This window comes from Gallus gallus, chromosome 12, assembly GCF_016699485.2.
Source record: "Gallus gallus isolate bGalGal1 chromosome 12, bGalGal1.mat.broiler.GRCg7b, whole genome shotgun sequence".
Classification (NCBI taxonomy): Eukaryota; Metazoa; Chordata; class Aves; order Galliformes; family Phasianidae; genus Gallus; species Gallus gallus.
In genome coordinates, this window is record NC_052543.1 from 4,280,908 (window position 1) to 4,308,329 (window position 27,422).

General features: G+C 37.5%; 1 protein-coding gene and 1 long non-coding RNA gene across 3 annotated transcripts in view; one reads left to right on the forward strand and one right to left on the reverse strand.

Annotated features, from left to right (window-relative positions):
* SLC6A11 (solute carrier family 6 member 11) overlaps positions 1 to 27,422 on the forward strand; it is a 104,855-nt gene that overhangs the window by 57,716 nt on the left and 19,717 nt on the right. For both annotated transcript variants that reach the window (XM_040646635.2, XM_414302.8), the window contains one exon: positions 2,815 to 2,949. In XM_040646635.2, the coding sequence (XP_040502569.1) occupies positions 2,815 to 2,949 (135 nt within the window). The remainder of the gene's footprint in view (positions 1 to 2,814; positions 2,950 to 27,422) is intronic.
* LOC121106649 overlaps positions 27,347 to 27,422 on the reverse strand; it is a 112,657-nt gene continuing 112,581 nt past the window's right edge. Inside the window, exon 4 of the long non-coding RNA XR_005839380.2 lies at positions 27,347 to 27,420. This is a non-coding gene — a long non-coding RNA (uncharacterized LOC121106649). The remainder of the gene's footprint in view (positions 27,421 to 27,422) is intronic.

The following is a 27,422-nucleotide window of genomic DNA, read 5'->3' on the forward strand; positions in this document are numbered from 1 at the left end:
AAATAATTCCTTGTGCAATTTTACTAACATGCTCTTTTGCACCAGTGCTGTAAAGCAGGATAAGAACTACTCTTTTTCTCTGTCATGTTACTCAGGCAGTGAAATTTTTGGTTCCCAAGTTGTTTCTCTGCACAAGCGTATTGCACTGGAGATAAAATTTTGTCTTTTTCTACTTTGTAGACAAGCCTTGTGTGCTACTGATACTTGAGAACTTCAGCAGTTTGTTCTTGACAGAAGAAGTTGGTGGTGTCAATCTGGTTCTCAGTGGTCACAGTGTCCATTAAATAAATAAGCTAAATGACTAGGCAATAGTCAAAAACTCTAAATGAAGGTTAAGGAAGAGCAAAACATGGAGTCACGTCTTTTTCTCAGTATAACTCTTCTGATTTAGGGCAAATTGATGGTGATTCCATCATTGCTGCTACTTATGCTTATCTCCTAAAGAAAAACAGAGGAACTCAAGAGAAATAATGTTCTAAAACGTCAAGTGATACTAAATACTTTTATTCCATTTAGGCTTTCAGACTTCTGAAGCTGTGGCTCAATTCATTGCATGCATTCCTTATTCTCATAGATTTATCAGATGTTTCTTCTATGTTTTCTCACAAGTCACTTTCACTTCAATCTCTGAGGTGTGGTCTTGCCAGACTGTTCTGAAAAGCATCTTTTAATTTAGGATGGGAAGTTCAACACTCCTCATAGCCTGATCTGTACCCTTGTACCAGATCTATGCTTCTAAAGGTGTTTTGGTATGAAAAGACACAAACTGGCAGATAGTTCAGCTCTCATTGTGTAATTATATACCTACCTAACATATACATCTGAGTCTCTTAAAGTTCTGCTACTTAAAGTTCCAATATTTTGATGCTTAAAGTTCATGGCAGCCAATGCTCATGGTGTCTTTCTACATAGAGATATGTATAAACATCTTTGTAGATGTTTCCCCATTATATTGTAATAGGAGAACTAAGTGCAAGAAACACCATGCCAGACATTTTTATTTTGTTTCCAACTCCTTTAACACTGGCACAGCTCTGACAAGTTTAAAAAAAGCATTTTGAGCATTGGAATGCAAATCAACATACCAAGCAATTAAAGCCAATTAAAACAGGATGTGGTGTAATTAGAAACAGTTGTGTTCACATTTATATTCTGAGAGGTTTGATGTGTTGAAAGAAAAGAAAATGATTTAGGAAACTTTTAATGCCTACAGATGTGATGATGATAATAATAATGACATTTGATTTCTAAAATGCCTCATCTTCCTTAATTTCATGAGCTCTTGAGAAGCATAATAAAACAAGCACAGTGACAAATGATACACGGGACACAATGGAATGAAAGAGATCAACACATTGGGATACGCAAACACTTGCTACAAGCAGTGGCCTTCTCTCCCCTCTCAGCAGACTGTATGTACCTGTTGCCATACCAAAGAAGCTAGCAGTCTAGTTATCTCCATGTGCAGTAAGACCAGCAATTGCCCAGCAATGTCAGTTAGCTCAGGAAGGCTGTATCTTTCCCACATGTACTTCCTTGGTATCTCATTTATTGTTTTGAGTATTTATATTAGCATTTATTGCCAGAAATACTGAACCAATTTTCCTCCCTATTTATTATCCCTATTAATTATATTGAGTATTGTAGCCAGAAAGGAAGGGGATCCTCACCCTCTCCATTCAGTAAAGGACTCAGATCAGGACCATGTTCATTTTGTTTCTTCTCGTTAACTCGTGTTCCATTTTAATTTGGAACCTTGCTATGGAGGACAGTCTCTTTGAGACGATCTCTATGTGAACTCAGTCATATTGGTTTGCATTTCCACTGAGTCAATAATAGTAGAAGAAAGTACTTGGATTAATCTTCCTATTTTGCATTGTAATGACCTGTGAATTGATCAATTCAGAATTATGCACCCTATACATTTATAATCATTGGCTCCATTTTCTGGGAAAGTAATGATTTGTATTTTCAAAAGGGATAGGGCACCTGAAGGATATGTAGGTAATTACCTCCTATTATGGTCTGGAAGAATGATGTGTCTAAGTGTGACTTGGGCAGATGGACATATCTGAAGATCTCCTGTGTGTTTTCAACTAATTCTTTTCTGAGTGTGCCACCTGAAGCACACCTGACAAGATTTCAAATTTGGGATTATGTACTCAACGTGGCTAGAAAATCAAAATTCCATTTGTCATGCAAATGTGTTTGTCCTGTCATGGGGGCGTTGTCTGATGTAACATTTTCATATACATAGGCATGAAACAGTTAATGAAATTCTGAATTTAAAATTACTATTTTTGAGGGCTATACAAGTCATATCTTTTTACAAAACGTAGTTCCCTATTCTTGCAGTTTAATATTCATTTTGGTTTGTGCAAGTTGGCTATATTAAAGCATCATCTCATGTTAGAGTTCATTGCATATATTGTTATATACTACATATAAGATAATGCAATGAATTACTTGTGATTAGGAATCACAAGTCGCTCTACCAGTGTTTGGAATAGTATACGTATAGTGTACGTGTACACCACAATATATAATACAGCCAACTGTCACTAACCAAGAGTAAATAATAGATTTAGAAACATCACGGTTTCTATAAAAAATATTGTGCTTTCCTACAAGTTGTAAATTATTTAAAAGGGAATATGGTTGAAGGACAAAATTCACCTGTGTGAACAAAGGCATCAAAAGCCCCTTTTCCTCCAGAAATAATTTAGATTTTTAAAAATCTAATTGAAAAATAGATGATGCACTTTATTGCACTTGCAAGAAGACAATTTTCTAATGTTTGCTTGTTTTTCCTAGGTTGTATACGTAACAGCCACATTCCCTTATATCATGCTGATGATTCTTCTCATTCGAGGGGTAACGTTGCCAGGTGCTTCCGAAGGGATAAAATTCTATTTGTATCCTGACATTTCCCGACTGTCTGACCCACAGGTAGGACCGTGGTCCATGCATTTACTTTCTTCTTTGTCTGGGAAAAACTGCAAGAGTTTACTGATGTTAAAATGTGAATGCAGGTGATTCCTGGGTAGGTGTTCATTGCTGGAGATTTGGAGTTGTGGATTGAAATTTAAAGCTTTCACTGCTTACATTTGTTGGATTGTATTATTCTTTTAGTAGAGAGTTACTTTGGCTGATAAATCAGAATTTTCAGATGTACTCAGTTGCTGTTGTTCATTTTGCCACTGAGAGGCAAGAGTGTTGCTATTGCTTTCATCAGGAACAAATTTAACTGTAAATTAGCCATTTGAGGGCTGTACCTTCCTGTGCTCATTCCAAAGCTAAATCTCAGTCAAGAGTAATATAGAAATTAGTCACTCAGATGATTATTGCGGTTGAAGAAGTAGTCTCTATATACCATGAAGAGATAAAGGACTAACAAGGCAGTCAAAGCATTAACTTTTCTCAGGTATTTCCAGAGTGGAGTTGAATATGAAAATACTGGCTTGATTTTTTTTTTTTTTAATGATGGATTCGTTCAATAAAATGATTAATGATATATTATTTCTCTGATATCAAAGAGAGAAAATGATACAAGCTCTATAACAGCTAACAGGTTGCGAACAGTGTTTTACTTATCTGCTTTGGTGATGCAAAACACATTAGACACTGATACTCCTAAGCCTGTTACGGATCCTGAGATTAAGATTTTAAAAAAAAAAAGGAAGTTTGGGAATATTTGTCAAAATTACTTTTTGAAATATGTATGGCTACTGAAAATGTATTAGTAAAAGTGGTGATGGTTTTTTTTTTTCCTTTAAAGATTCACCAAACAGAAGACACTGGGGAAAAAAATTCATTTAAAATACAGAAAATTTCTGTTGAAAATTTAATCTTGTAGAAATACCATTCAGCCTAAAAGCGGCAACCATTCTGTGCCAGCATAGATGAGAGGTGAAAGAACAGCTGTGGAAACAGAACCCAGTGATGTGCTATGGCTTCTTAACATCTAGCCTTAGCCTTGAATAAAGGTATCCTCAGTGCACCTGAGAAATTAGCACAGTAAGAGGGGAAAAAAGAGCAGAATTCCTTGATGTGCTTCCAATCATTTGTTTGCACTATATAGTAGACACATACCATGGTAAATTCATCAAGCCAGCCCCATTTCAAGTGAACTCTGTATGTCTTAACTCATCTCAGCAGAAACGTGAAATGTCTATAATACACTTATCTGAGAACGTGGACGGCATGTGTTTATTATGTTCAGCTTTAACAAGTGTTTCACTTTGTTGTGTGGCTCTGACAACTAAAGTTACCCCCAGCCTTAGCACAAAGTGACAAGTACTCGTTCCCTGTACATGTTCTTCCACCTGTGATGTCTGTTGACCTAATGTGAGCAGGAAGTAGACCTGCTTCCTTTCAGTTGTCCACTGGCACATGAGAGGCCTTTTAACAGGATTTTGCCTCTATGTGGATTTTCCACATGCAACCAACACCCTTGCTGCTGCTTGTCATTGAAGGAGGGCGTGCAAGCTTAAACAACATTATTGTCAGGTTACAAGGGGTTTTTATATGCCTATTTACTATACTGTTTTCATTTGTAAAGAAGTACATTGTTGCCATGACAATTTCCAAACCCAAAGGAGACTGAGAGGCACAAAGCACGCAAGCCGCATGTGCATCCATCAGTCAGTCCGGCACACACAGCTCAGCTGGTACTAGAATTTCTTTAAGGAAGGCTTAAAGTTTTGGTTTAACAGGTCAATATTTTTTTTTCTTCTGTTTCAATGTGATTTTATCTAATAAACTTCCAGGCTTAGCAGCCTTTAGTATTTAAAAGATTCATCTCTTTTTGTGGGAAAGAAGATGAAATAGGATGGGCTCCATTGTTCACAACAGAGATTATTAGCAATAATGTAGATGGTTTAATTGTAGCACAGGTGGTGAAATGGTCTTAGAGCATTATTTTTATATCGAAAAAAGTGTATTTCATTGAAGTTGAGTTTTGTTTAGACAAATCAGCTTTGGCAGAATCTTTGAAGAAAGATTTCTGGGTTATGGGTAATGTCCTCAAGGCACTTCCCAAGATAACAAGGAAGCTTGGCATCTCAATCGTAAAAGTAGAACATATATTTTAAACATTTTCTTGCAAAGCAGAGCACAGTAATGTTCAAAACTATGATTCTTTTGAATCAAAAAAAAAAAAAAAAAAAAAAAGAAAGAAAGAAAGAAAAAAAAATTAGAAAAAAAAAGTCCCGAAATATCTTATGGGCCACTTCTGAATTTGTTCTAGAAGTTTTTGTCAAGGAAGAATTAGAAGACGGCTGAACTAACTGTAATATTAGTTCTTTCAGTTTTCATCTTCACTCCTTGTTTGTTTGGATTTACTCCACAGTATCAAAGCATAATGCATAATGTGTACTAGCAGACGTTGTTTTTCTCTTTGCTTAGAGGTCTGTTTAAATGGTGTTCCAAGAAGACTGTGTATCTGTATTAGGAGAGCAGTATTTGAACCACAGTGCCAGCTATGTTTACTGTGGATTGAGTTTCTCTTCAAAGCTTGCTTTAGTCTGAAGTTCTTGAATCTTTTGTTTTTGTGTAATTTGCATTCCATGGTTTGTTATAGCTTTCTAAGCACCTATTCATCTGTCTTTTCAGTTTCTCTTAGAGAACACAACATTTGAAAGCTATTTCATTTTTATGTTTTCAGCAGACTTGGCCCCTCTTAGTCTGAAAATGCCGTGTTCTGTCCTGAGTATCTCTAGAGCTCATACTGATCACTTTTCATGATAATAGTAGAGTAACATATTCAAGCTTCAGCGATGCTTTACTTCATCAGCACTGAAGTCTCTATAGCCCCCATGTTCAAATTGGCTTGAAATGTGCTCCTTTACCTCCAATCTGGAAGACACAGCTGCTTTTATAGATTAAACATGGGGTCCTTCCTGAGCTCTAACTCACACAAAAGAAGTATTCTGAAAAGTTAACAGGATTGTTATGCTTCTTATGTGAAAGTCTGACTCAGAATATGGTTCTAGTTACCTCTCAACAAGTAAGTCAATGTAAGTCACTTAATATATAGTTGTGCTTGTGCTATTCACTGTTCCTTTCTGCAAGAAAAAGTTTGATTCCCTGTAATGAGATTTTCCTAATATTTGTATGCTGAAGAGATTTAAAATTCTTTGTCAGGGACTAGCAGACAGAATTTGCTGGATCACAGTCTAAAATTATGGTAAATTTAATCCCTGCTGTAGCAGTGGATCCTTAAAGTGTGGAGGGAAGTGAGAATAAGACCTCCTTCTTTATTGCATGCTTGTATGCTCTATCTGGCTGTTACTAATCTATTTAAAATATTCACACACAAATAAAACCAAAAATCCAGAAATAAACAAAAAAACCCAACCCAAACAAAACTATTGCTTTAATGGAAATATTGATTACAGCATCTGTAAAGATGAGCCTGATTTAGAATTGCAGTCTTTTCTGAATAGTTGGTGCTTAAAAAATCTTGAATAAAGTTCATTAACGTAGGCTTTGGGGCTGAATTTCACAGAATGCCGTTCCATTTGGGGGAATGAAAAAGTGGTACTTTATCTGTGAAACAACTACCTGTGACCTTAAATATGAAATACGAATTACGTAAAAAGCACAGGAAAATATGAGCCATCACAGTTAGAACTGTTAATTTATCTGAACTTTCATTTGCAGTGATGAAGTGTGAATGTTGTAATGAAATTTCTGATGCCAGAAACATTTCTACAATCCCCATCTAGTAGCTCAGCTAAGTGAGTTCAGCTGTTAGGTAGCCATGCCTTTATGGAGCTTCCAGGTGTTTTCTCTGGATACTCCTGCACACTCCTCTGCCCTCTCTCTCCATCTTCTCTGAAAGACAGAGCCAAGAGAGAAAAAAACAGAAGTGACAAGAAGGGTGTTTGCAGAAAGAACCTCTAGTTATTCAGCTATGATGCTGTTGCAGTCATGCTGAACTTTGTCATGACAAAAGATCAAGTTTTCTCAGCATTCTGCATAGACTCTTGCTAATACAGGCCAGAATGCAATTGATTATTTTTTGTTGTTGTTGTTTTTAAGGGCACACTGCTGATTCATGTCCAGTTTGTTGTTCTACAGGAGCACCAGGTCCTTTTCAGTTCCTAAGTCTGTTTGTGTGCAGTCCATGTTGTTACGTGGGCCGATTCTGTCCCAGGTGAAGGACCTTGAATTTCCTTTTTTGTACTAATGGGGCTCCTGTCTCCTATTTTTCTAGCTTTTTGATATCCCTCTGAATCCCAGCCCTGCCATCCTGACTATAAATCAATCTCCAAAGTTTACAAATAGTACCATCCAACAACTTGTTGAGAGAGCACTCTATCCTTTCAACCAAATCACCAAAAGAAAACGTTAAACAATATTAAGTCCAGTACTGATCGCTGAGAGACATCAGTGCCCCATCCCTGGAGGTGCTCAAGGCAGGGTTGGATGGGGATTTGGGCAGCCTGATCTAATAGAAGGTGTCCCTGCCCATGGCTCTGGCTGTTCCCATGCTCTGTGGGGGAAAAAAAATGTACTAAATTGGATATGAGTGGCAGAGAAAATGCGTTTTTTCAGTAGACATGCACTTAAGAGTGAGTGCAAGTTAAAATGTTATTTTTGCCTGAAAATTTTACTTGAAAATCTCCTTTTATTTTTTTCTTTTTCTTGTTAGTGTAAGTTTATTTTTCTACTTATTACTTTTTCGGCATGGACCTGCAATTATTATTATTATTTTAATTGTAATTCATCACAGCTGTTAACAATTCCCGTTTTGACTACATATGGTATGCAAGTGTGTGTGAGCCATGTGGGAACACTGACATAGAGGTGGTATTTCATTCAGTCCTGTTCTATTTGAACTGGGGAAATATTAAGGAATTTATCTTTCCTGAACTTCTGCTTCCCATGCACAGTTCTCTGTGATGAGAGCATCAGTAGTAACGCCATTCTGATTCATTGCCAAGGACTCTCATTTTAGCAGAAATATAAACAGCTGAGATTAATTCCCCCTCGCTCCCCTTCTAGTCCATGCGGCCTTGGAAACATCTATCACAATCGCATCGCCATCTTGAGGCCAAATGAAGCCTATGTTTTTGAAGGCGGAAAATGAACTCATGGCCTCAAAAGTGGAGGCAACTGTTGCAACTAATCAGAATTCTTAAGGCTTTCTTTCTATTTCACAAAATTTAGAATAAATTTTAGGGTTTTTTTTTTTGTGTGTGTGTGTGTAGTTTCAGGCTCAGAAATACAAGTAAACTATGAGCAGTGTGTTTTATGAATGCTTTGTATCTAAGCATACGAATCCTTAGAACTGAAACAAAACAAAAAAAACCTGTAAGTTGGCAATGAAATTATGTCTCATTTCTGGATAAGTGCTTTGATACTTCTGTTTGTTTGGAATGTGACAAGCAGGCAACCTCATTCTAATGAGGAACTTACTGAACAGAATGCATTCAGTAGAGCGTGATCAGCCTGGATTTTAAATATGGCACATGGAAAAAAGGTTCAACAGCAAATCACCTGCCTGAAATCGTATCAACCTTGTCACTATGTCTAGTAATACCGTCAGCAGTTTACTGCATTTTTCACTGTTTCAAGTATTCATGCAGGCATTTAGTTCAAAGAATTAGCTGGGGGAAAAAAACAAAGAGTAGGAATGAAAAGAAGAGGAAGTCAGTTCCCATCACACCTATGCAGTTCTGATAAGAGCTCTGCAATCTTTTTCCCTTGCGATTTCCCCCCCATTCTCTATATTGTTTACATCAGTAGGTATTCACTTTCCAAACCAGACAGTTATGATGTACACAGTTGTGAGCTGTTGCAGATGTAAAAAAGAGGAGTGAAATGCCAGAAGGCTGTTCAAGGGCCATAAGTATGAAAATCCTGAGCTGAATTTCCTGTGTACGTAACTCCAACTCTAATGTGTATTTTTGAACGAGCAGTGTTATGTGATATGGAATCTACATTTCAAGCTGCTCTCTTTCTGAAAGAAGAAGGGTATTGCTGCAGTTGTGAAGCTCTCATGTTCCTTTTAAGTACTGAACTCCTGCCCCAAGTTTCTAAGTTTAAACTTGAATAAAAATGGGTTATTCTCTGCACAACTCTGCTGTTTGCACTGCCATACAAATAACTGAGGCTTTAAATTGTAAGGTAAACACTGTACGTAGGCTGGTGCAATGTTTAAAAACACTTTGCCCTGCCATGCATTTTATAATCTGTGTAATGAGGAACTTTCACTTTGCTATGATCTTTTTCTTTTGCATTACAAATTATGTATGTGCTTTTAAAGGATAGCAAGACCAACAAACGGCTGTAACGCAGCATTCTTGCTGAATGGACAGAGATGTTTAACAAAGCCATAAATCACTGCTGGGAGCCTGTTCGTAGTTGCTCCAAAGACAAGCCTGGGAGCACATTGCGTTAGCCCTGCCTCAAGGAGTGTATTTACTGCTGCATTGAATCTGCTGTGCAGTGATTGGGCATATGCATTTCAAGATACATGAGGAGAACACACTTAGGGTCTTCTCCTGTGACAAAGAACAATCAATCAATCAAAAATCCTCTGCAGCACATGGAATAGCCTGATATTTGTTCACATGCAGGTCACTACGTTGTGCAGATATATCTCAGTTTGCTGTGGGAAAGGCGCAATCAAAACTGCATACATAACTGCAGGACTGTTAGTTTATACGACTGACTGAAGTGGTGGCATTGTGCCTCAATAAACAGCCTGGATCTTCAACAGCTTAATGCTGTGAAATTTACGTAGCTTTTTTTTTTTTTTTTTTTTTTTTTAATGTACCAAATGTGATTTCAGAAGTCCAACTATTGCCTTGGAGAATATTGCCTTATTTCAAGCAATGAGGAAATAGTTTGTCTCCTTCCCCCGTCCACTGCCCCCCTAGTTCTTTCTTGTGTTTCTTGCTACTGCTACATAAGCAACAGCAAGCTGAGCAGGCAACAGCAGATTCTGGCATTAGAAGGGACTTGTTGAAAGAATGGGGTCGTTTTGTAATTTGCCCGGGGCTTTTAGGCCACATGGAATCTCTCCCAGCTGTCCCTACAGCCCCCTAGCAACCATGGCAATGGAGAGACATCACCCGAGTTTCAGGGAGACTAGCTGCACTTCTATATTAGACTTTATGGCCAGTGGGACGTGCCACTGGAGGGAGACAGGGTCCACACATTAGCTCACTATGTTGGCAGAACAGGGAGAGACTTTCAGGGTTTACAATGATGGTACCTGAAAAGAACTAGATAAACACAAAGAGCCATTTCATGTGTGAATTGATGATATACACTCTTGGGAGCACTTTAAGAGTCACTAGTGCGGTCAGTGAGTTCAGCCTGTCATCTGCTCAAGACATCAAGTCCCCCAGCAAGAGAAAAGTTGTTGATAAAGTTTAATTTGTTACAGATTAAATTAAAAAGTGGTCCAAAAATACAGGACTGCTCTGAGCTGTGGGGCCTTCTGTGGCAATGGCTACATATCTATCTTACAACTGAACGTGCCTTGCTGCTGCTCTTCACTCTTCCTACTGTGCTTTTCTGCAAGTGTATATTTTGTATGACAGCTGGGCATACACGTGTGATTAAGTTGCAAGGGCACTGTGGGAAAGAGGTAAAAAATGACAGAGGAGGACGAAGGTGGGAGGTGACCTACGTCAGTTGCTGGCACATTGCCTTAGTGCACATGGGGAAAAATGAGCTGCCTCTCCCATAGGAGTGTCACCAACTGCCAGGTAGCTCACAGCAAGCAGCCAGACACAGGAGAGCAAATTAGAAAGATGAAGATGTATATTTGCAGCTGTTACTTTCAGATGCTCTCTACTCCGAATGTCTATGCAAAATTCTTTCCTTGTGGATAAAGCAAGTCTACTTGTTATTTGTATTATTTTTCATTTACGCCATTGAAGTTGCATTGGTTATGAACTACTTAGCACTGCATAACTGCTTCTTCCCTATGCATTCTAAAATGTTTATATGTACGCAAATATTTTTTTTTAATATATGTACGCAAAATAAAATATATGCTATGCTTATATCGTTAAAATTGCCTGTGAAGATAAATGACAGGATGGGATGGTCAGCATGATTTCTTAACTTCAGTCTGTTGTGATGCATTTCATGACATGTGGAAGCTGCTCAGATTCTTTCCTCTGAAGGAAGTGTTTTAAGAGGCACACTTACTCCTGTGTCCATCTTAATTTTCAGAAGATTTTTTTTTAGTTTGGTGATCGTTCCTGGAATTCCTGTTATTTTAAAATAGATTTTATTGAATTGTGTTTGTAGATTTCCATATGTTACCATCTTTTCCCATATGGTTGTTTATAAATAGTTACTTTAAACACAGACTCAAATAAGCTGCACGTTCTGTGGCCATTTGTACCAAAATCCCGGCTGCAAAGATATATGTTTTTTTATTCTACCAGAAGAACAGAGGCAATGGTCTGTTTTGTTGTTCCAGTGCCAACCAAACGCTATTGACTTCACTTAGGGACTGTAAATAAGGATAGGAAGGGAAGCATTTTCCTGTCACAAAGAGAAGCAGTAAAATGCATTGTGTAAATTTGTTACAGACTTGGCAGGAAGTCATCAGATGTTGATGCACTTTGGGATACAAGTTCACTGCTCTTTCATTTGTTTTTTTTCAACCCATGTGAACCTTTCAGAGAACATTTGAATCAAGAAAGCGCCTCTGAATTTGTAGATAATGAGAGGCAGAGTCTGGCTGTTGGTGATTTTGCACTTAAGTTCTGTGTTCATGTATTGATAATTTGTTGGAACAAATCACAAAACATTCATAGAATCATAGAATTCTCAGGTTGGAAAAGACTCAATGATGATCAAGTCCAACTGTAACCTAACCATACTACCTGAACTCTAACAGCCCTCCGCTCAATCATGGCCCTGAGCACCACGTTTCACACAGATCAAAGCTTTAGGAAGTGATTTTCATTTAAATTGAAACAAAATCTTGTTTAGAAGTTAAATGTGAAATGCTTTATTTAAAAATAGGGAAATAATATTTGATTTCTCAAAATAACCTTTCAATTTTTGACCACGTGGTTTGATGTTTGCTGCAATTTATAAATAATGTAAATTAAATATTCATTTTTCTGCAGAATTAAATGTGATCTCAAACAATGTCAATGCTTTCAGTAGCTCTCCTGGCTTTAAGGAAGTGCAGGCACTGAATACAAATCCTAAGCTGCACTTTTTATTCTATTTATTTATTTATTTAAATCCTGAACTTCACTGTAAGTTTCTGCCACTCCATGGTGTAAGTGAAAGGTTTTTCACTGCCCTGCTCTCTTAAAAAAAAGAACTAGGCTCACTACAACATTTTGGTGAGATTTGGAGTGGCACGTTTAGTAAGACCTTCCAGTTGGGTATACGATTCCTGCCACTCTTGTCACAACTCATGCTTTTAAAATAGTCTGAATCCCTCTGTGTAAAATAATAAAACAACGTGGTTACTCTGAGGAATATTCATGAAAATGTGTAGTGAGGACAGGCATTTTCCCAGCCTAGAGGTCTGAACAAGCTTGTTTATCCATCCATGAAGGTGAGCTGAATATAGGTGGAAAATGAATGCAGCAGTTAACTCGCTGCCTTTGCTGGAAAAAGGTATTGTTGGGACGCTGGTCTTCAGAGAGTTGCTGTCTTATAGAGGAAAGCAAGGCATGTCAAGCATGACTAGCGATTACAGGCAGAAATGTTTTGTTCTGTACCTTGGTCTTCACTACAAAGTAGATAAGCTAGCCCAGACTCACCCTGTTTAACCTCAGGTATAAAACTAATGTGTAAGGTTCCTACTTTGCAGATGGTTGTTTCTTCCATTAGTGCCATACACGTGCAAATAGAAGTGGTGTGGACTATCAATATACAGAGTCAAAGAATGCAAGACTGAGTTAGTAGCACTTGGGAAAGATGAATAAGTAAATAAAAGCATGGTGCTTTTTTTCTTCTTTCCATACTAATGCATTCAGCACTGTAGGTTGGCAGTATCAAATAGAAACAAGCTGTTCTTCAGAAGGAAGGGAAACATACAAGTGATTCTGAGGAACAAGTTACAGCATCAAAGACTTTTGTGGCTTGGAATGACCCATGCATCACTCCATGCTTCTGGCTGGATATGCGGAAAAATAGCACATCAGTTCTCTGAACGTTTCCGATAAGCGTTTAAAAATAAACTTAGGATATCAGCAGTATAATGTTTGATTTCCAAATTCAATTCTCCAAGGCAAATCTGTCACAGGGAAGTGATGACAAGCGTCTGTCTGAAGGCCTGAAACTAATTTTCTGTATTACTTTATTTACTTCCTCCCCACTTAGATTTATTTTTGAAATCATCAAGGGAACTGATTTTTGCAACTGCTGAACCTCTTATGGAGCTCAATCTTATTTATAGGATTTATAGCTCCTACTGATCTGAAACTCTTTAAACTGCCAGGTGGCATCTCAGTGACTTCTTGTAGCTGAGAATGATTCCAGGAAACACAAAATGCCTTTTTTTGTTGTTAGCTCTTGATATCTGAGGTAGAGGAACAACATAGAACTGAAGACAGTTCTGTGCGTCCTTGCCTGGGTCCCATTATTTGTCTTCCACATTCACATTGAAAACAGATATTTTTATCCAGTTGTTTGAATGTGATTGTACAACTGATAGAAAGCAGAGTACCAAACATCAAAGCTGTACCAAAGGCAAAAGGTGAGATGCTCAGCTCCTCTGAGAAGTCCTGGGCAGAACAATGCCGTTTGAAGCCTGCAGGTTACCAGTGACCTGCAGACATAAGGCTGAGAAAGCGCTGCCAGCAGTGCTGGCCAGAAGGTATGTAGTTGGGGTGAGAGAGGTGTTGGGGCTCCCAGACTTCCTGCACTGACACTGGAAAGAGAAAGGCACCTTAAAAAAAGGAAAAAATCCCTGTTTGCTGCAGTGCTTCCCTGAGCTTCAGGTTTTGACAGTACTCTTAAACAAAAGAACTAGGCTCACTACAACATTTTGGTGAGATTTGAGTGGCACACTGAGGTGCACTTGCACTGATTGAGTACTTATGTTACCTTTTATATCCAAATATCTATTTATATACATGTAATACATACATAAATAGATGAAGTGATGAAGTATTTCTGTTAGGCTGTCTTTCTAGTAATTTGAATCCTTTCTATTTTATTGTCATAAGTCACATTAAACAGAAAATGACAGTTCTCAAATGAAAAGAAGATTTAGGATGTTTTATGAATGTGGCTAACGTTGTAGATTAACTGTATGGCATTAACACAGTATGGCATTTCTTAGTTTTCTGGGGCAAATTTTGCTGAGTTGGGAGGAGATTATCCGCATCTGTAGCTCTGTTGAAGGCTGTGACTAAAACATGATTAAGTTGTAAAATTATACACTTTTTTGTTATTTTGGATTGCTGACCTACATTATCAGTGAAAGTTTTTAAAGGATTATATTGCACAAGGCATCAGTTCTCTGGGATTGCCATTTTAAACAGGCTATTAACTACAAATTATATATTTATTATTTATTCTGCCTTGGCATTCAGATTTTATTATGCTTGTGAAGGGCAATGTTTAGGTTATTATGTGGGCAGCGTGAAATCGGTGCTGTTTTCAATTAAGCATTTATTTGTGTAACAGTAATGGGTGATAAATTGTCACTTGGCAACTTTAATTGGTTTATTTTTTATTAATTGGTTTATTATTGGGACTTTCTAGACACATTCTTGTTTGTTTCAATTTTTTTAGAAGTGTTTTCTCCTTTCTGTTTAGTCTTTGCTTTCCAGATAACAGTATCAATTCATGATGCTCCTTAGACAATTGGTCTGCTCATTTAATAGCAGTGGTAAATCTACAGGGCAATATATAGGAAACAGACACATTTTCTTCCCTTCCTTTCTTTCCCTCCCTTTCTTTCCTTTCCTCTCTTTTTTTTTTTTTTTTCCCTTGAGGAACGAGGCTTTAAACATGGTTAGACCTGAAATTAGAGCATAGCCCTCCTGTTTCTGCAGCCAAGGCACCGTTCCCTGTTTGAGTGGCAGTCAGCCAGTAACTCAGGAGGTCCTACTGGAACCCTGCCTTGGATTTGGTAAAAGTCTGTCAAAACAGAGATGCAGCGCATTTAACAAAACATAAAAGAGTGTACTATTTAACTGAATGAATAATTAAGTGGTGGAGCTCAATGCTAGTGAATGTGGAGGGCAGAGGTATAAATTCATTCAGTTCATTATGAGTAGGTCAATTGTGAACTGTTAAACATGAGTTCACCTACAGCCTGTGGTTCCAGCATGTTTCCACTGGAGAATTTCTATCCAGCTTTTTGGTGCTGGTGTGCCTGTCCTACAGCTGCAGCCTCCTCTACCCCTGATACCAAACACAATGATGTCTATGGCAGCTTATAAGAATGTGCTTATGTGACTAGAAAATGATGCATCAGTGGCTGACTGCTACAGATTCATAATTAATTGGTGTCTTTAATACTCTCATAGCAATTGTTTCTAATTTTCTTAATCTCATGATGGATTGGTGGGGGGAAATTGTGCCGGAGGTTGTATAGATGTAGAAACATAATGGCCCTTATTTGGGTACCTGTGATAGCAGGTGGGAGAGAACAGAGAAAGGAATTTTAGTGGAATGGAGAGCAAATGCAACGTGATAATTTTTCTGCAGAACAGCAGGTGTTAAAGGAAGCATATGAAGCAAAGTTGTGGAATTTTCATGAGAGCTTGTACTAAGCATGCTGGTCAGCAGCAGAGAAGGCAATATATTATTTGCTTGAAAGGATATAAGATGATATGCGAAGATCTTATAGACCAGTATGCGTTCTCCAGCAGTAGTGTATTACTAGAGGAATATGCTGTCTTTGTCCCTTGAACTCTCTGGATGGCTGAGCATTATCAACTCAGGCAATTTCCTGAGGCTTTTTATGTTCAGAAATCTCAGTGGATTTCCCTTACCTGTGGTATTCCCATCTTCCCTACTGCCCCTGAAGACTTAGCATTCACAACTAGCATTCTCTTAGCATTCAGTTCTATAGGTTTGCTTATTGTGTTAAGAAGAGCAACCTCCTCTCCTTCCTTCCACCCTTCTGTCCTTCATATTCCTACAAACTTCATCTGATGAACAAAAATATCTTGCAGTGATGGTAGAAGTGAACTTCTATGGAATTATCCACAACACAGAACAAAATCCTATTTTTTGTTGTGTGTTTCATCATCTTCTTAACCCTTTAACACATTATTTATGTGGGTAGGCTAGAGGGAGAACTGTATGCAGTATTCAAGAGGTGGGCAAATGATGAATTTATACAGTGGCATAATACTGTTTACTGTTCTCTACGTTAGTGTACTTTGTATTACTTCCTTAATAATGCCTGTCATTATTTTGCTTATAAAAATAATGCCTGGCAATTTAATAATTGCCTTAATAATGCCTGGCATAATTTTGCTTCTTGAAAACTGCTGAGCACTGTTGGTACTACTAACAGAACTCCAAGGGATTGCTTCCGAATAAAAGTTCGGAAATTGCTTCCGAATAAGAGCCCATATGTCAAATTTGCACTGCTTTTTCTCACTGCTATTACTTCAGATGTAATTGAATTTTGTCTGCCATTTTATTTTCATAAAATTCATCACCACAGTTAGCTGTCATTCTTGCTAGGCACAGTAATTTCACATCACTTCTTTTTTAACTATCATTTTTGCTAGTCTTATTAGCCTAGCATCATTGCTACTTGTGAAGAAATAAAACAGCAGAGGCAGATGCCATTGTAGTATTCCATTAGTGGCATTCCTCTACTGAAAAAAAAAAAAGAAATTATTCCTTTACCCTTGTCAGCCATTTTCAATCTTTTCATCTTTTCTTTTTTTCAACAAAGGCTTTCTTTCTGAAATCAAATATCCTTAGTTTCCTAAGCTTTTCATGACAGAATTTTCCAAAATAGTTTTGAAAATCAAAATAATCTTATGTCAACTTCATCTACACAGTTGCTGGCTACTTCCAAACATTTTAGGAGCAATAAACTCTCTGGACTGGAGTTCATATTTTATGCAGTTTCTAAACTTTGCCAGTATCTTCTGTCACGTTTCCATCACCAAATATAGAAGGAACAGATGTGGAAATAGGTTAATTTTGCCCTGGTAATGCTGTAGAAATCTGATTGGTTTCTTAGTTTTTGAAATGCAGTTCCAGTGGCACAATTCCAGCAGCTGGGCTAGAATCCAGTGGTGAAGTGCCCATCCACGGCACTATGCCAGTGTAGCTGAGAAGGGGAAATATGTTCTTTACCTCTGGGCAAGGCAACACTGCAGACTTGAGTTTAATTTGCTTTTGGACTTTATGCTTTTGGCAGTGGCTAGAGAAAGGCAATGCTGTGGTTTAGAAAGCCATGCTTTTATAACTGCTGCTCCCTGCTTTCCATGAAAAGTCAATAGAGACAGATCATTTTCTTACAATCACTCACTAACTGCAGTCTCTGAAAAAAGAGATTGCATGAGTAAAAACCATAGCCATAAAAAGATTGCTGAGAGACTCATCACCATCTTCCCCAGTGCCAGCTGGAAGAAGGTGGTAATGTCATTTAATCTGAGAAAGTGTGAATCAAGCATTTAGTGCATTGATTCCCTCAAACAGCCTCTAGGGCAGGTGCTGTTACTATTGAAGTGACAAAAAACAAGCAAACAAGAGGAAATTATACAAAAATGAAGAGCACATTTTCAAAGGGAGCAGTTTCCACTCTGTAGAGTGATATAGTAAACATGGATAAGCTTTTGTGAGACAAACTTTTGCTTACCAATTTTTGATTGTGTTGCTGAGGGGTATTTTTTACTCAGATGGAAGCAATGTTATGATAAGCTTGATTTTTCCAACCCAGCTTGATTTATCATTCTTCATAATTTGATGAGGAATTTTAAATTTTACTTTGCATATTATGTCCTGAAGCCCATGTTCCAGTGTTACATTAGAATAGTGGAATGTATATCAACTCTTCACATATTTCAAACTTTAGCTTGACAAATATTTCTGCCAGCAGGACAAAAAAAGAAAAAAGAAAAAAAAAAAAAAGCCATTAAGTCAGTTGCTGAAGAGTTCGAGGGTAAGGAAGTTCTTTGTTCAAGATATTTTTGCTCTATCTTAGGAAAGGTTCATATGCAATTAAATATGATTGGATCAATTGTTTTTAGTAGAATTTGGAATGCCTTCTATTTATTACCGGGCATGAAAAATTCCTGGTATTAAGTTGATTGATTAATACATCTGAAACCTTTGGATCAGCATTCAACTGCAAAAATGAAGTAATATAACATGCACAATATATAGTATTTTACTCCCTGGTCAAATTTTGCTTCATTTAGGATTTATGTACCATTACGTACCATCGTTTAGTACTTGGATGGTTTCTGTGTTGAAGAAATGGATGGGAATTCCTTTGTGGAATACTTATTTTAGTAGGTGATGTAGGTTGTTTTCAGTAAGAATTCAAAGAATTCCTGTATTTCTATAGTGCACTTACTCCTGCCTCAAGCTGTGCTCTTTAGAAACCGTGTTAAAAATGCAGTTTCTAATATAAGTATTCTTAAGAAGATTACTTAAACATAATTCTTAAGAATTAACTTTTTGAAAGGTACAGTTTTTTTCTTAATTTTCAAGTTAAATTTATTCTTTGAATAATGATTTGCTCTCCTAAAAAATATTGGATGTCAGGACTGAATACTGTTTTTTAAATATCTGCAGTGTTCCTCCAGCTTCAACGATGCTCAATGAGAATCTTAAAAGAGTGTCAGGAATAAACAAACAACCTATCAGAGAATGGTCTGCATTATTACTGCGGTATTACAGTTGAGCAGCTCTAATAGAAAATAGGTACCTTGAGATTATCGATTTGCTGAGAAAATATGCAGTCCCACTGCATTTGCTAACTGCTCTTCTGCACTCTCCCCCAGCAGCCCTAATAACAACCAAGACCCAGAGCTCTACTTCCAGGCAAAAGTTAGGAAAATTGACTATTGAAGGAAAAAGAAGACCTTAAAAATATTTTTATTTGAATTTAGAATACTCCACAAATTAGGATCTGATCTTTGCTATCTTTCCAATCATTCTGTTCAGCTGGCTGTAAATACATAGGTTGCTCTGAAAGTAAGGCCTCCTATTTATTTCCAGAGAAACTACAACAGATACGAAGAGCATAATAACACTATTTGATTAGTCACCACCACTATTAGCTCTGCATTTTTGCCAGCAATGAACAAAAGACTGCATGCCACCCTCATCAAACTCTACATGACCACGCAGAATGTGGCTTATCTCTCACACTGCAGTTACTGATGCTAAAAAGCAACACCCAGCACCTCACTATTTTCATGTTCACAATTTGGTCTCCATAAAACTTCAGCAATCACTGATGAATGTCAATGGATGCAAAGTTTTCCACATGGAGGAATTCAATTACATTCATTGACTTCATACGCACTTGCATGTCAGATGCCATTTTGTCAGACTGCTCTTCTGCTGCTATCAACATCTGCCTCTGACGTCATGGGACAATGTAGTAAAATAGGATGCATTATTTTTGGAGCTGCCCTTGTATGTTGAAATCCTCTAGCTGTTTATAGGCACTATATATGTGGCAACAGCTAAATATTTCATTCTGTGAGTGTTTGATGATTATCAGTAAATAGGTCACTAATCAACACCCTCATTTTCAAAATAACTTATCTGCATATCCTGCATTTATATTTAAAAAGTTGATTATTCTATAAATGTCATTTCTAGGAAATAAAATTAAGCATGCCTTGATCCCTAAACGTGCTAAAAAAAAAAAAAAAAAGACTTGTTGTCTTTATGACACAGGATATATACTCCATGTCAAAAAGGCAAAGAAACTATTAATGCTTTTTCATATTGTACACAATGAAAACAAAAACAAAAGATCAAATTCCTTAATTGCTCAATGGCTGAAGCTTTATGTAGTGCAAACATATGAGAAGGAAAAAATCCTGCTGATTTAATGTGCACTGTGAGAGAACTAAAGATCACAACTGAAACAAAGGGGTTGATCTAGAAGTCAGTGACTTTATCTTTCTATAACACTGGACGATTTTCAATGACTGAAAGTTGTCAATACAAGCAGACTTCATCACAGAAGAATGATGTATGATATGAACCCTGCTGATATGAACCCTGTATGCAGTTGCAGAAAATAGATCTCAGTGAAAAGAACAGATGATGCTCTGGTGTTGGGAGATTTTTGCCTCTTATCAATGCTTATTGAAAAAAAAATCAGTTTGCCAGATTCCCAAATTTAAGCTACGAACCAACGAAAGGCATTTCTAATTTCATGAAATTTCATAAAAATTAGACTGAAAAGAACAGTTTCAGCTACTCATATATGGTTTGTTTTGTTTTGCTTTTCCCAGAAATCATGTTCTCCATAGAAATATAAATGTTTTCATCCTAGTAATATCTCCTGAATGTTTATGTGGAGTTTATGCTGTCAGTCACTTTATACAACATGTTGACTGTGGGAAAAGGATTCACAGCCTCTGGTCTTATTCTCATCTCCTGTTCTGTTGTGCTGAGTGAGGTAATTTTGAGGATGTTAAAATCAAAACCATAATCAGAATAGATTGCAGGCTCAGATGACTGAAATCAGAGTTAGGGAATTGGACACTTGAAAACCCACAAAGCCCTGTACCTGCTATCTAAAATGAATGTTTAAGCTCCTACTTATCACAAGTAGTGCTTGGCAGAGAAGAGGGATTTTGAATAATATTAATTTATTTTTAATGAATGTACACCTTAACGTATATGGGTACACTCATGATTATAGAAACAGAATGGTACAACAATACTTTGTGGTTGCTTGCGTTGGAATCATGCCAAAACAATTAGGATATCTCCTAAAATTTGGGTTAATGAGTTCAGGAAAGTAAACCAGTCCATTAACAAACATTTTTTCAGTCATGAAAAGCAGTCAAAGTGAGTGAAAGAGTTCTTCCTTCAAGTCCCAGAAGGAGCCTCGCTATGCCTTGCTCCAGCACCTGACTTTCAACATTGGCTGGCAACACAGAAACATACTACTAGATCAGCTCCGTATTGAGGAAGGTCCTGTTCCATTTCAACAGGGTGGTACTTGGCTAACAATCATGTTGGGCAAATTAGCATTTAAATGTGTAAAGTAATCTGAACTATAGTGTTGGTCTCCAAAGGCAGCAGTGAATAAACAAAACTTCATGTATTTAGGTCCTCTTCCCCTTCAGCTCACCGTTCTCATAATGAATTTGCTGTATTCATCCCCTTCGTAAGTAACATTAGCAGAAAGTAGGAGAGAGACTGCCTAGCAACCCACAGAGATCCCAAAGAGAGGTGGAAAGGAAGTGTTTTTCATGTAATTATTCACTTTTACAAAAGCTGTTGTCAGGTAGACACTAGAAACATAGCTGTTTTATTATTCTCCTAACCTACTTTTAATCTTTTGAGAATCACTACCATTAAAGAGAGGGAAAAAAGAGCTTAATTCAGCCATTTTCTGCCTGGCTGTTCAAGTTGTGTTTTCTTGCTCTAATGAAGGCTGTGCTTTCAGAAGCTGTGTTGTTTAAAAATGCCTGGATAGTAAACTTTAGAAACAAAGGCCAACATCAAACCTTTTTTTTTCCTGCTTCTCCATAGTACACAGTTCATATTTTGTTTTGGTTTAGTTTCCCATTTCATTATATTTCACATATAACTGAATGAAGCAAAGATTTTTTTTTTTCCCCCAACCCTTCTTCTTTTATTTCCCAAAAAGTCATCTGGGGATAGGGGCTGGGGGCTGAACACCTCATTTATTTTAGGTAATGCAGTCAGTGCCAGTGTGCTTGGATCCAGCAGTTTCTTTCATTTTCTGAACTCAACAACCTTAGCTTTTTCCTCGGCCACCATTTCTTTGAGTTGACTGAAGCTGCATGGAGATAACTGATGCCATCTGGGTATGCCTGGGGGAGTTGTTTCACTTCTAAAACACTGTGTTGGATTTCTTTTGTATTGCTTACTGTCTACGTATTTCAAGTAGCCTGGAGATCGGCACCTTTTCAGTGAATAGTCTTTGATTTACAGTTTCATTTTTCTGTGTCACATTTCAACCTTAGGTTCAATGAACTTCAATTTGATAAACATAGATATTGAAAGTTTTCTTTTAAAGGAGTAGATGTAATAGAAAATAAGTATCTTGAAAGTATGTTGAAATACAGTTGAAAGTATATTGAGTGTTTCTTGTTTGCCGAGGCCATGGCATTCAGAATTTTTAAATCGATCCTATTGGAAAGATTGTTCTAGTAACAACAAGAAATAAGAAGATAGATCTTTTTAGATAGATACATTTATCTATAAATAAATGCAGCATATAGCAGAATAATGTAATAAATAGCAGTTTAGAAACCATCTGGGAATGATTCTTATAGTTGCATGCCAGCCTACACTGAATAGACACACTTCAGTCAGTAGCATGCTAGTTAGATTCTTAGTATCTTTAAAAAGTTCATCTAAGTGATGTTTTTGTCATTTTTGAGGGACATGGGATCTAAGATTGGAAAAAATAGTCTTGTAAATATAAATGGTTCTATGCCTCAGAAACTTCAGGGTACGTGATACTGTCATGTGGAAGTAGATTCTATGTGCTCTATTTTCATAACATAAAAATACTATTTAGAGTATCAGAGTCCAGTTTCATACGTACAATCACAGCTCTTTCTGTAACGGCTACTTCAAAATGAAGCTTTTTTTTGTCGGGAGAGGAAAGAAAGGTTTCAGTCTGATCTTGAATCAAGGTCAGAATATCTCAGCAGCATCTCCCTATCCATCTGATTGTCCACTGAATTCTAGGTATAGGCTCATAGCATGAGCGTGTTTTTATGTTGGATTGCAGCAGCAAGGTAAGCTTGGCTTTCAGGTTCAGCTCCTGCTCAGTCATGTTAGTAACTGAGAGCAGCCTTTATAAGATGAATTGGTAGAAATGAAAAATTCAGACTGAAATGAAAGGGTAAGTTGAAGCAGGGACTTTGACTTTTGCACAAAGTCATTGGAAACTGCAGTTTTCTCACTATATTTGGTTCAGCACATATTTTATGATCTCCTACAGTGTTTTGTGTGGATTTTTGGGGATCTGAAATTATTAGCCTTATCCTAACCTGTTGTCGATGAATGTGGACCTGTAGTTGTCATCACCAAAGGCAGTTCCTTAATCACTCTAATTCAGGAGGCGGATTAAGAGGAAACGAAATAAACCTGTCAGGTCCACAGCTGGCAGGTTTTGTTGAAAGAGTGTGATTCTGCAAAAAATTCTTTTAGTACTCGCCATTAGACAGGTAATTAATTCCCTCGTATCTGACAGGGGTACTCTTTAAATGTAGGTACTACTTCAAGATTAATGTCTAACACTGATACAGTTTCTTACAGCCCTGTCATCCTTAAATATACAGTACATCAAACACCCAGATGGCCTCACTGGCTCTGATAGCTCAGATGTAAGTCACTGATCACAGGCTCACAGACCACATGATTTAGAAGCCAACCTGAAAACGCCAAACTTTGAGGCCTGGTACAGGTAGAGTATTCAGTATCCAACATGAATTTTGGACATTTTTCACATATTCTCCATATATGGTTTGAGACATTGGCACACAACTGATAAACCTTTCCAGGTGTGTGGACTTAAATTCTGGCAATACTTTTAGTTCAGTCTGTTTTGCAATGAGTTGTTTTACTCAGGCCTTGTAACTGCTTTTACCTTAAACTTTTATTTATCATTTCCTGACAGCACAGGATTTATTTGTAAAATCTTTACTTGAAACCAAAGGAAAGCTACTCTTTAAAATACAAATACTGCTGAGATTCATCAGAATTAATGAATAATTTAAATTAAAAGAGAACTATGAAGTGATTGCTCATTCTCTGACAACAGAATGGGAAGTAAATGACTATCGACATTTGGAATATCATGTTTTATAGAGTGAGTGCAGCATTTAACTCTCCTATGAGATCTCCTACATTCTCAGATGGAGTGCTTTGTTATGGAATTGTCATTAACCACTCTGTAGTTAAGAATGCTTTGAGTTTTGCAGCTGAAGTGAGCGTTCAGTCTCACTGTTAAGAATGAAAAAAAATGCATATTTATGAAATTAATTCCCTTGATTTTGTTAGAAATCAGTAAGCAACTTAAGAATGTGTACAAATATTAGCAGCCATTACAAGTTTTTCATTTCTAATAGAGCTGTTAATGGTTCATTACAGAAGGCATGGAAAGTTAGATAAGTAGTGTACATGTTCTGTTTAATGCAGGAGTACTCATCGTGCTTGATCATTGCTCCAGTTACATGTGGATAAGTGGACTGTGCATGAATGTTGTAGTTCTTTTAGATCAGCCATTTCTTTTAAAACTATCCAAAGTGCCTCGTGAGAGTGGAATTATTACAGTGATTTTGTACCACTGAGAAATCTATGAAACATAACTGAAAATGTTGCAAAAAAGAGGAAGTATGGTGTGTGTTTTTCCTAAGATATACAAACCTGTGGAACTGTAATACAAAGGCACCTAAAGGCTACCTAGAAGCCCAGAGTAGTATCAAGAACCCAGAGCTACTCCCTAAGCATCCTTATCAATTCTGCGAGTTCAGAGTAGGAATGTGAGGAAATCTCCTCTGACAGGACAGGCACAGCTCTTTGATTAGAGTCAGTTGCAGTGACATTGACAATATTTTCCTGTTTCATATAGAGCTGGGAGCCTAATGCTATAACAGCTTTTTTTCATAACTGCTACCATTCTGTGTATTTAGGTGTATACACTGTCGAGATACTCCCTGATCTCTTGAGTTTCTCTGCTTTTTGTGTGTGTGTGAATTCCATTGTTTCTTTTAGGTGTGCATACGGTCTTTCCTACTGAACGTCACAGTGACAATAGCACTAGTCTTACACAGTGGGTTTTTTTTTCCTTTATTTGAGCAAGTCTGGAAAATTAAACCACAGACTTGCATTTATTGCAAGACCTGGCCAGCCAGGCCTGCAGATGAGGCCCTCAGAGAGAGAGGCAAAGGAGACAAGGCTGACCAGGTCCTTTCTTCCTCAGGACTTGGGCAGTGAGGGATGAGATGCTTAGCTGTGGATTTGTATACCTATTAGCTGTCTTACATTTTTCTGTAGACTAACATGCAAATGAAGGGCTACACACAGCAAGATAGCATATTGAAATTTCTCAGATATCCTCCTAGCTGTGATACAAACTAAAGCTTTTCAGGTGACCGTATACCATTTTTAAAACGACATACCTTTTAGGAGAATCAGACTGAAAATAATTACTTGATTTTCCCGTTCTCCCCAGATATTTGCACCTTTTTAATATGTTAAGTTGGTTGTTGTGATGGTCTGTGGAAGTGCTGGTTAAGGTCAGCTTATCCTGGGGCCATGTTTCCTGCAGTCATCGGAAGATTCCATAATAGCTTTGTGGTACTGTTTGCTTTGCTTTGAGAGCAGGAAAGCACTTGATGAACAGTGTTTTCCTGGTGATTTGATACATGGAAATGACAAGGAATAGGGTTGCATGGGCTCCCTCTTAAGAGTAGATGTGTGGCTGCTACACACAGGAATTTTGATCTCTGAGGTTCCCTTCTTCCAATATAGGAAACATGATGGAACATTTGTGAAAATGTTGGTCTGAGTGATTTATAGACGTAACATCACATGACAGCTTTATAGCAGCGACACAAAACAAAGCTAATCCTCTGCATCAATATTCTGTTGTCTTCACTAAACTACATATCCTATTTTTTCCTTCTTCATATTTGCTACAGTTCTCCTTGGGCAGAGTCTGGAGTAGTATTGTTGTCATGTAAGTGAAGACTGAATTAAGGTTACACAGGAATGTGCATTTATGGATATTGCTGGCTTTTGAGGGGTGGACTTTGTGAAACATAATTCTCCATATTAGTAAACAAATGTTCTTTTTTATTCTGTTTTGTGGATTTGTGTTGTACCTATGTAATTTGGTAATCAGCAGGACACAGCTGAGATTGCTGTAGAATAAACTATGAGAAAGCTTCAAAACAGAGAGCAGGGCACAAACAGCTCTGCTGTTCTCCTTCCCACATAGAAAATAGAACATGAAGAGAATTTGCATCTTCTCATTTCTACCTAGACAAAGGAGGTAGTGATATAGAGCTGAAGCTTCTTTACAGTGTTTTCTCCCTTTGGGACAAAAGCTTCATCACATAGACTCATTGGCCCTACCAGCAAGCAGCAAGAATTATTTCTGCACAGGAATCAGAAGAAGAGCAGTGCTGTGTTTGTGTTCTGGTTCGCCCATACTGTTGCTAAACTGGTGCTGGACCTGGCATGTCAGGACAACAGCTGTAGCCTAGAGGCAAACTGTGAGCGCACAGGCACTGAAGGTCAACCCTTTGGCATTTGTCTTTTTTAAAAATATGAAGTAATAATAAATAAAGTTTCTTGTACTTTAATATTGCCTGGAAACTTCAAAAATATGAGATGAGGAAAAATAAGAAGAAACAGTTACTTCTTTTAAGATAGGACTTAGTGAAAGACTATGAAATATTTTCAGCTCCCAAATGTATGAATGCACACTATTGAATTGATTTAAATATCACTAACTACAGGACTTTCAAGGTACGAAGTTTAAAAGCATGAACAGGATGTTCCCTAGTACAGGTTCTTTCCTCTGGAATCTGCTCATGCCAGAAATGCATTGAGCCCAGTCACATCTCAGAAAAAGCATACTCCTTTTGTCCCAGCCTTTCACCAACTGTCGGCTCCAAAATCATTGTTTTGCAGTTCACTGGCAGTGTTTTCTTTTCTCTCTGTCCTTCAGAATTTCATTGTTCTGCAGAATCCTGCTACATTCATTCCATATACTTGGAAAACATTACAACTTGTAGTCTAAGCCAGACATTACAAAATTACCCAGCTAATGCACTACAGCAATTCAGCACTCTCAGAAATGATTAATAATGCTTTTGTTGCTGTAAGCCAGATGGATGGTGCCTGGATTTGAGCGGTATCTACAAGGGGCCATCTGTACCCAGTAGAGGTTTGCATGAGAGTAAGTTTCCTTGAGGTACAGTTTAGGAATGACTAAGCCTGGGTGCACCTAAGATGAACAAGTAATTTGCGTATGTCAACAAATCTACAACTACTAATGAACACTGCCATTTAATGCCAAATTTGCCAATGGCCACAAGTTTTTGGGCCACGAAAATAAAGAAGTGACCTGTAATATCAGCTGCTTGCCTTTAAAATGTCGACATCTTTAGGCTTGTGATAAAATAGGAAAGTTGACCATCTCATATTTTTCCAGCTACCAAAATCCTACCTGTGATTCCTGATTTCATTTCCCAATATGCCGCTTCCTTGATCAACTGTAGATGTTTTTGCCATTTCAGAAACCT